Raw genomic sequence first — 8630 nt, 5'->3', positions numbered from 1 at the left:
CCGCGCCCAGCCAGGCAGAGCCCCGGCCCGCCGCTCTCGGCACCGGCACCCAGGCGCCCCCCACCTGCCCAGCCCCCAACCCAGCCAGGTCCCGGGGAGCCAGCCGGCCGGGGGGTTCGGTCCCGGGGGGAGGGAGTTTCGGGGATACCGGGCGGGGGAGTCGTGAGCCAGAGGGGAGGGGGCCGCGGGTTTCATGTGCCCAGCATGAGCTCCTACTTCGTCAACCCCCTGTTCTCCAAATACAAAGGCGGCGAGTCCCTGGAACCGGCCTATTACGACTGCCGGTTCCCCCAGAGCGTGGGCCGGAGCCACGCGCTGGTGTACGGGCCGGGCGGCTCGGCGCCCGGCTTCCAGCACGCCTCGCACCACGTCCAGGACTTCTTCCACCACGGCACCTCGGGCATCTCCAACTCGGGCTACCAGCAGAACCCGTGCTCGCTGAGCTGCCACGGAGACGCCTCCAAATTCTATGGCTACGAGGCGCTCCCCAGACAGTCCCTTTATGGGGCGCAGCAAGAGGCGAGCGTGGTGCAATATCCCGACTGTAAATCCTCCGCCAACACTAACAGTAGCGAAGGACAAGGCCACTTAAATCAAAACTCGTCTCCCAGCCTCATGTTCCCATGGATGAGACCCCACGGTGAGAAGCCTTTTCTCTTTGCCCCTCGGTCTCCCGCGCTCCGGGGTCTTCCCCCCACCCTCCCTCCCCTCCTTTTTGTCTGCCTTCGCTTTCCCTCCTGGCTTTGGGGTCTCTCCCGCCTCCCCACCTCCTCCCTGCCTGGGTGGGTTTCCCTAGGTTGGGGAGGTTCTGCCGGGGATGGAGCATGGGGCTCCTGGAACATTTGGGGGACTGGGGAGAAGGTGGGGGAAAGGTGGGGCCTGGGTGCAAAGGGTTAAAACCCGTTTTCTCCATCTGTCTCTCTCTTCCCCTCTGTCTCTGTCTCTCTCTTTCTCACTCTCTCTGTCTGTCTCTGTGTATGTGTGGGTGTTTGTGTGTGTGTGTATCTCTCCTTTTCCCCATCTCTAAAGTCAAAGTCTGGGGGATGAGGCTGGCAAGGGCCCCCAGTTACCCTGAGGTTATCAGCCTTTGGAGAAAAGCATTTATTCACAAGGCACAGAGCCTGGGATCAGGGCAGTGGCCAGACTGTCTTGAGGGAGGGGGAAACCCCCTGTTTCCCTCCCCTTGCTGGGTCAAAGAGCACCCCCCAAAGACAGGTGCCCTGGGGTACCCCCTACCCCTTCTCAAAGACTAGGCTGAGGGCCATTACCCCAACTCTACTCCACTTCTCCTAGTTGGAGGGAAGACAGGCAGGCAGCAGGAGAGGAAGGACAAGAGAGCCTGGAAAGAGAGGCCAAACAGAGGAGGTGCTCTGAGCCTCACAGTCCCCTGGCCAGGCTGCCTCCAGGCAAGGACGCCCGGGTCTTCCTGAGACCTTCAGAGGGGGCTCAGGCCATTAGACCCTCCTCAGCATGGCCCTGTTTCGAAGTAAAGGGGCAAGTGAGAGAGCAGCTACAAGTTCCAGTGGAGATGGCCCGTGATTTATTTGCTGGGCTCTAGTTAGCAATCAGGCCAGCAGTGATGCCGTCCAGGAGATCAATGATTTTTCTTATTGGAAATGCATTAGGCAGAGAGAGGTGAGGAAGGGGCAGTGGGCAGTTGCCCCCTTTCTTTATCCTCAACCCCCACCCCCACCCCTTCTTTTGGAAACAGACTGTGTTCTCAGCCCTACTCTCCAAGTGCCACCCTGCACTTGTAAACAAAGCTACAAGGGCCAGCTTCCTGGGATTGCAGGCCTGGGGGACTCTAGGACTCTCCTGGACCCTGCCAGGCCCCAGCTTCCAGACAGAACCCCCCTACCTATGCTCCCACCCTCACTTCACCTCCCAAGGTGATGCCCAACCAAAACAAGCCCCAAACTTTCCTGTCCTTGTCTGCTTTCTGCCCTGTCTTTGCCCCTGGAGGGAGGGAGAACTGGGGAACTCCCAGGAAGAACTTTGAGGGAGGGAGGGTGGCAGAGATAACCCAGAGTCCCCACCCAACCGTAACCAGACGGGGGTTCTGTTCTGTCCAGCTCCGGGTCGACGCAGCGGTCGGCAAACTTACAGCCGGTATCAGACCTTGGAACTGGAAAAGGAGTTTCTCTTTAATCCTTATTTGACACGAAAGCGCCGGATCGAGGTCTCTCACGCCCTGGGACTGACAGAGAGACAAGTGAAGATCTGGTTCCAGAACCGAAGGATGAAATGGAAAAAGGAGAACAACAAGGATAAACTTCCTGGAGCCCGAGATGAGGAGAAGGCGGAAGAAGAAGGAAACGAGGAAGAGGAGAAAGAAGAGGAGGAAAAGGAAGAAAACAAGGACTAAGCAAAAAAGAGAGAGAGAGAGAGACACCCCCCCCCTTAGCAACTCCCTTGAAGTTTCGTTTTATGGTAGCAGATAAATTGAGAAGTTTACGACTGTCATTTGCTTTTATAGAGAATAGAATGACACTCACAACTCTAACTACCTGTCAGATACTTGCAACTCTGGCTTTATTACCTTCAGACCCCCCCCCTCTTTATTTGTCTGGGGGCTGGTGAAGGGTGGGGGGACCGAGACACTGCCAAAAAGGGGAAAGTTTGGATTGTGTCTCAATGCGCGCCCCTAACACACACACTTGCCCCTACCCCCGCCATTGTGAGTCCTGCCTGGATTGTGAGGTCTGAGACCTGGCTTCCTGGCCAACCCTCCCCACCCCCTTCCTGTCACACCCCCACCTCCCTCTTTCCCTGGTATTTATTTTAAAGGGGAGCCCCCTCAAAATGCGGAGGAGCACTCCTGGCTTTGTTTGTTTGCTAGGATTCGCTTATTACATTTATTTTTCTCTCTCTTTTACAAAAGAAAAGGGGAGAAGGAAAAAAGAAAGGCATAGAAGAAATAAAATGCTAGCCAGGAATATCCCCCCCACCCCCCCACCCCCCGCCCCGCAGGGCTCCCTGCTTAGAAGGACACCCGCCCCCGCCCCCAGCCCTCTTGACTTTCTTTAGAAACCTGATGTGAACCTGAAGGTGGTGGGTCTCTCCCCTCTCCCCTTTTGAAGGGGGCTACCTAGGAACCCACAGTCACCTCTCCAAGCCTACCTACCCTGTCCCATGCTCCCTGCCCCCCGGGCCCAAACCTTTCTCTCTCGCTGTCTGACTTCTGTTTTGTTGGGCCCGGCTCCCTCTGAGCTGTTAGTGTTTGTGCTCAGAAATCACCATAATCATGAAAATAATAATAATAATGCTGATAATAAATCTTAAATATACTACCTAAAGGGAACCTGCAATAATCTTGAAAAGAAAAAATCCTAATATAGGAGGGGGAAAAAAAGAGAAAAAAAATTAAAAAAAAGACAAACCTCCAACGTATTTTATCAGTACCTATAGAAAGGAATCTGCTTTGAGCGTATCGTCATGCAGTTTTGTTGTCGTTTGTTGCTGCTTATTTCACTAAGAAAAACCCAACAGCTGAGACTGCCTAGCCCGCCGGTCCTGTGCGCTTTCCTCTTCGTGCTTTTAACCCCAGTAGAGTAGAACTAAATTGCACTGAATGTATAGTTAACGCTCTGTCTTGAATTCTCTGTTTATGCAATGTGCTCGAAAGGAAAAAAACACGTTAAAATTATATCTATAATAATAATTTTTGGTCATTTGTCTTTATGTCCAGCTATGAATGTAGATTTTGTGTCCCAACAGCCCTGTTCCTGGTCCAAGTACTTTGTATTGTATACGTGACTCATAATAAAAAAATTTTTAAAAGGGAGAAAAAAATACTTGAAGCTGGATTGCCTCTGCCTTCTCTCCATCTCCCACCCTACCTCCGCCTTCACCTCCTCTCCTGGCCTTCTCTCCATCTCCCACCCTACCTCTGCCTCCACCTCCTCTCCTGGCCCTCTGGCAAAGGCCTCCTGTACCTGGGTCCTGATGTGGGGGTGGGGTAGGGGGATACATTCAAGTGGATCTGGCCTGGGGATGGAGGTGGTCTGCTGGGCTGGGAGGGCAGGTGAAAAGAGAGGGGAGGAGGAGGAAGAAGTTCCACTCCTTGTTGGGGAGAGGAAGGGTGGCAGGATGTTCTTCAGAGGAAACCTTGATTCCGAATAAGCTTCTCAATGGAAAGAACACTTGTCCCTCATGTGTCTACTTTCTCCTCAACCCTGCTCTGGGCCCAGACACAGCATGTGCCCCTTGGCCTTCTCCCAGATGAGGACTTTTTCTTCCAGGAGCTGCTTAGGATAAGGCGGCAGGGGCCTTTCTGACCCCCAAGGGCCCTCTTGGGTAGTTCCTTGGGCAGTACCCAGCATCCAGCACTAGAACAGGGACTAGGGTGGGAGAACGGTGAGGCTCCGGGCAGTTGACCTGTCTGAGGGGATTGTGAGAGGTATATCTAAAGGCAGGAGATCCTAAGGGTGGGAATGAAGAAGATTTTGACTGAAGGAGAAAAAAGGAGAAGGGGGTGACAAATGAATTGATGAACTCAGTCAGTCAGTCCACATTCTGAAACTTGGCCGACAGACAGACAGCCCTCACTGCCACCCAGCCAGAACTATCTGCTCCAGCTCCTGTGCCTGCTTTCAGGGCAGCCCTGGCTGCACCCTGGCAGTTGGGTAGCTTGCCGGGATCCTGCTTCCTGCTTGCATCTTTCAGGTTGTTTGTCTGGATGATTTTAGGAGTGGGTGGGTGGGGTGCCTGATGAGAGAACTATCCATTCCTCCCAACCACAGCAGTCTGGAGGAGGCTCCCCCCCCCCAATAAACGGTTGTAGGTACAGGAACCTAGGGGGCAAAAGGGTCTCTCACTGGTCTCTGGAGAGTCCTACACAGGGAAATCTGTTTATGCCCATGAGATTCTGGTCAAATCATCCCAAATTCCAGAGATACAAGCTGTCTGACTCAGTCATGAGACGGGGTAAAGGGGAGTGGAGGGGATCTTCTGGTCTGAAAAACCAGACTCCCAAAGCCTAAAATATATTTGAGGCCATCTCTCTATCCGAGAGTCTGTCCCCCACTGCCCTGGCCAGTGGTTTCCCTAGCCCCAGGCCCCGACGGACAACTGACGGAACTCTTGTTTTGTATCATTTCACTGGGAGGGTCCCTGGCTCCCACGCAAAGTGATACTGAGAAAGAAGGGGTCAGAGACTGATTGGAGACAGAGGACTTCTTCGAGGCTGCAGACTGGAAGTTGCTCCGGCTGCGGGCAGCAGCAGGGGGACCGCTTAGGGCAGACACGCCTGTGAAATCTTTGCGAACCTGGGGTCCCTGTTGGGACCTTCTATGACAGCCAGGTAACCCCATTTACAGCAGGAGAGGGAGACTCCCGGCCTCCGAGCATTTCTCTCCGGGCCCTGGCCTTCCCACGGGGGACGTCCCTTCCTTGTTCTGAGAAGGCTGGTCGGCAGAGGACTGTTTCGTTTTTAAATGCAAAATTATGAGCGCTATGGAAAAAATATATATATATATCTGCTACAGGAGCCTAGCCTAGTGAACCCTACATTAAGCGGCTCTGGTGGGCCTCCCTGCCTTTCCGCCACATCCACCGTCCCATTCATCCGGGCTCCAAGCCCCGCGTCTGAGGGTGGGTACCTCTGACTTCAGACCCTGTGTTGTGGTGGGCATGGGGGGGGGGGCAAACCAAGCGAATCTCCACCACCACCCCCTGAGGCACCTACTCCTCCGCCCCTCCTGCCCACTGCCTCTATTTTCTCGTTTGGAGGAAAAAAGGAGGTAAAACCCGTTTTATGAGGGAATGTAATAGCGAGCAGGATGCGCTCTCTTTAGAAACGCGCCCTCCCAAATGCTCCCGCCGCCCCATTACCCGAATGGGGACCATTCTGCTGCGGCAGATAGGACTTACTTCCATCCTTTACTTTTGATTAGCCAATCAAAGTGGCTTCCGAAAAGCTATTTGTGATTTGTGAAAAATAGTATCTTTCAAAATGCTGAGTTGAACCATCTCGCTCATTTCGCCTAGAATTTATTATTCTAATCTCAGCCGTTGAGACAGGATCACGCCGCCATTAAGTTAGGGTGCAAATTCGTTTCTCGGATTTTTTTTTTTAATCGGTGGCATTTTCTCTTCCTCCCAGCTCCTCCTGGCAGAGGCTGTGGGGGGTGTCGACTGGCTGGGGCCGAAGAGTGGGAGAGCACCCTGAAGATGTCCTTGGCTTGGCGGGGGTGGGGGGACTCTGAGTGCGAGAGTGAGTTGGCCTCTCCACACTAGCTTTCCTCAAATGAGGTGCCCCAGCGACTGCCTACCGTCTGGGCAAAGTCACTGCGGCAGCCCCAATTAGGCTGTGCCAATTAGGCTGTGCCACAGACTAGAAGTAAAATTTCCGGTGAGCTGCCCGCAGCGCTGCCCCATTCTCCCCACTGCCCATTGTGAAACGCTGGGCCAGCGCTTCCTCCTCGTAATTTTTAACTACCTGTTATAAAATTTATGGGTGGGTTTGTAAAAGCACCGAGGTCCCTGCATCCGGATGAGGGAACAACTTGGGGAGGAAGTTTGGGGAGGGGGTGAAGGATCCCCCACCGTTGGTCTTAGTAGGTCCCTGGGGTGGGGCACCTCCCCAAGAAAACCCCTTGTGCCCAGGCGATGGGGAACCAAGGGGCGAGTCAGTGGCTTCCAGACTGCCAGTTGGTGGGCTGGGATCCCTTAGCAAATTGTTTCTGTGAGGAATGAATTTATTCTGGGTTCCCTCACACTCCACTCACCACCAGTATTCCGGGTCTGGAGGAGCGAGGTTGCTCAGAACTTAAGCGCAAAGGTGCCATTCAGGCGAGAAAAGGTTCTTTTTTTGCAGAGCCTGGGAGAGGCAGGTCCAAGCTGCCTAGACACTGAAGCAGCGATTTAACAAAACCTTTTTTTTTAATTTGTAAGGCAGGCGGGCGTGGGTAACCTGGCTACACTCAAGGGTTTCCAACTGCCTGGGACCCTCAAAGGCAGCGGAAAGAAAAGGCCAAGGTCTTGGGCTATAATTTTATTGTTAATTCTAAAATGATTGGGTGTCACCCATGATTCCAACTTTGGGCATGTGGAGACTGTATGTTGGGGAAAGTTCTCATACTCTCTGAGAAAAGGGCCTAGGTCTGAGGGTCCTCCAGGTCACCCCCAACCCGTCAGTCCGCATGCTGCCTTGGCGGAACTGCCCAGACCCCCTCCAGCCTTCTTGGCTCACTCTTCAGATCTTGGCCAGGTGGGGAGGCTGCAAGCAGCAGGAACCTCCCCTGGCTGTCTGTGGTGGGGTGGAGTGGGGCCTTCAGGGGCACCCCATGGGTCGTGAGGGTGATGTTCTATGGATGCCTAGAAGAAAAGATAAGGGTCGAGCGGGCATCCCTGCTCTGTCCCTCGCAGTGCGGCCATCACTTTATCAGCAGCGCTACACACCCTTGCAAAGCTCAGGTCCCCCCAGAGAGAAGCGAAGGTTTTCTATTTATTAAGGAAAATATTAAAAATTCTGCACAAGAAGGGTGGCAGCCGACCCCTGGAGCCAGGATCAGTCCTTCCCTGCCCTGGTTCACCCTCTGGCCCTTTCCGCCCTCCCTGGGAGCGGCGTGGCCCGTGGGGAGTGGGCGGTGGGTGGGGGTGGGGTGGGGACCTGGGGATGCTCCCTCTCCTAGAGAATTGGGTAAACATGGCGACCGCGGGCGCCCATTTGCACACGCTACACAAATGCATCGCATTCCCGGTTGTTTGCAGAAAATTTACAGCTGAGTAATAAAAGTTTACGATCGACTCACAAGTTGGATTGGCCACAAGAAGTCATGTGGATTCCATCCATGAACGTGAACTTTTTATTGTGGTTTGTCCGTTCCGAGCGCTCCACAGAACAGTCCTCCCTGTAAGAGCCTAACCATTGCCAGGGAAACTTGCGCTGGGCGCTCCCTTCATTACTAGTATTTTTTTAATTAATCTGATTAATAATTATTTTCTAACCCCCTCCCCCATTTAATTTTTTTCCTCCCAGGTGGAGATGCCGGAAGCTGGGGGCATCTGGGGAGGGGAGGGGGGGAAAGAGGCAGGAGTTGAGGGTATCTCCCTCCCTTCTCACCCCTCCAGCCCCCCAAGGGGCAGGGGGACTACGGGAACAGGAGCTGAGATGAGGGCTGCTGAGCCTCCGCCCCTCCCCTTTCCCAGGCTCTCCCTTTTACCCCCTTCTTGCAACTGCCCTTCATTTTATTTGGCTTTTTGATGATTGGGACTATGCTTTTTGGATTTTGAAATTTCTATAAAGTATAGAAGTGTGTCTGTGGAGCCGAGACTGGCTCGCCCGCGGCACAGAATGAGGGAAGACGAGAAAGAGAGAGAGTGGGAGAGAGAGGCAGAGAGAGAGAGGGAGAGGGAGAATGACAGCGGCGCCCGGTAAGTGTTTCCTTATTGGTTCAAATATGTAACTAATGGTCCGTAGCTGGGTGGCGGTTTCAAGATAAGGACAGCGGCGGATCGTCGTGGTTAGGGAGGAGAGGGGGCTGGTGGGAGGGTGGGCGCGTGGGCAATTGTTGGGGGGGCGGTAGGGAAGAAGTGGGAGACAAGGACAAGAAATGAAGCTAAGCTGGAATACTGGGGCGGGGCTGGGATGGGGACTCTTAGGTCCTGAGGTCCCCGTGCGCCGACGT

The 8630-nt window shown here is 54.0% G+C and overlaps 2 protein-coding genes across 5 annotated transcripts in view; both read left to right on the top strand.

The window, feature by feature from the left end:
• Positions 1–8630, top strand: part of HOXC4 (homeobox C4) — a 61199-nt gene that overhangs the window by 14630 nt on the left and 37939 nt on the right. For 3 of the 4 annotated variants that reach the window (XM_075551554.1, XM_075551558.1, XM_075551553.1), the window contains exon 1: positions 7657–8376. The exons of the other annotated variant lie outside the window; for it this stretch is intronic. The gene's annotated coding sequence lies outside the window, so the exon portion shown is untranslated. Of the gene's footprint in view, positions 1–7656; positions 8377–8630 lie in introns of those variants that run through there. 4 annotated transcript variants of the gene reach the window in all.
• HOXC8 (homeobox C8) lies at positions 151–3481 on the top strand. The gene is made up of 2 exons (XM_075551561.1): positions 151–640; positions 2073–3481. The coding sequence occupies exons 1-2, from the start codon at positions 205–207 to the stop codon at positions 2363–2365; spliced, it is 729 nt and encodes a 242-aa protein (XP_075407676.1). The 5' UTR covers positions 151–204; the 3' UTR covers positions 2366–3481.

This window comes from Tenrec ecaudatus, chromosome 6, assembly GCF_050624435.1.
Source record: "Tenrec ecaudatus isolate mTenEca1 chromosome 6, mTenEca1.hap1, whole genome shotgun sequence".
In the NCBI taxonomy this organism is placed as follows: domain Eukaryota; kingdom Metazoa; phylum Chordata; class Mammalia; order Afrosoricida; family Tenrecidae; genus Tenrec; species Tenrec ecaudatus.
Note: the sequence above shows the minus strand (reverse complement) of the source record. Positions and strands in the feature narration are given on the sequence as shown.

Coding starts and splice junctions, on each gene's coding strand:
- HOXC8 (XM_075551561.1), top strand. CDS start 205: ATGAGCTCCTACTTCGTCAACCCCCTGTTCTCCAAATACAAAGGCGGC. Junction 641..2,072: donor CCCATGGATGAGACCCCACG/GTGAGAAGCCTT, acceptor TGTTCTGTCCAG/CTCCGGGTCGACGCAGCGGT.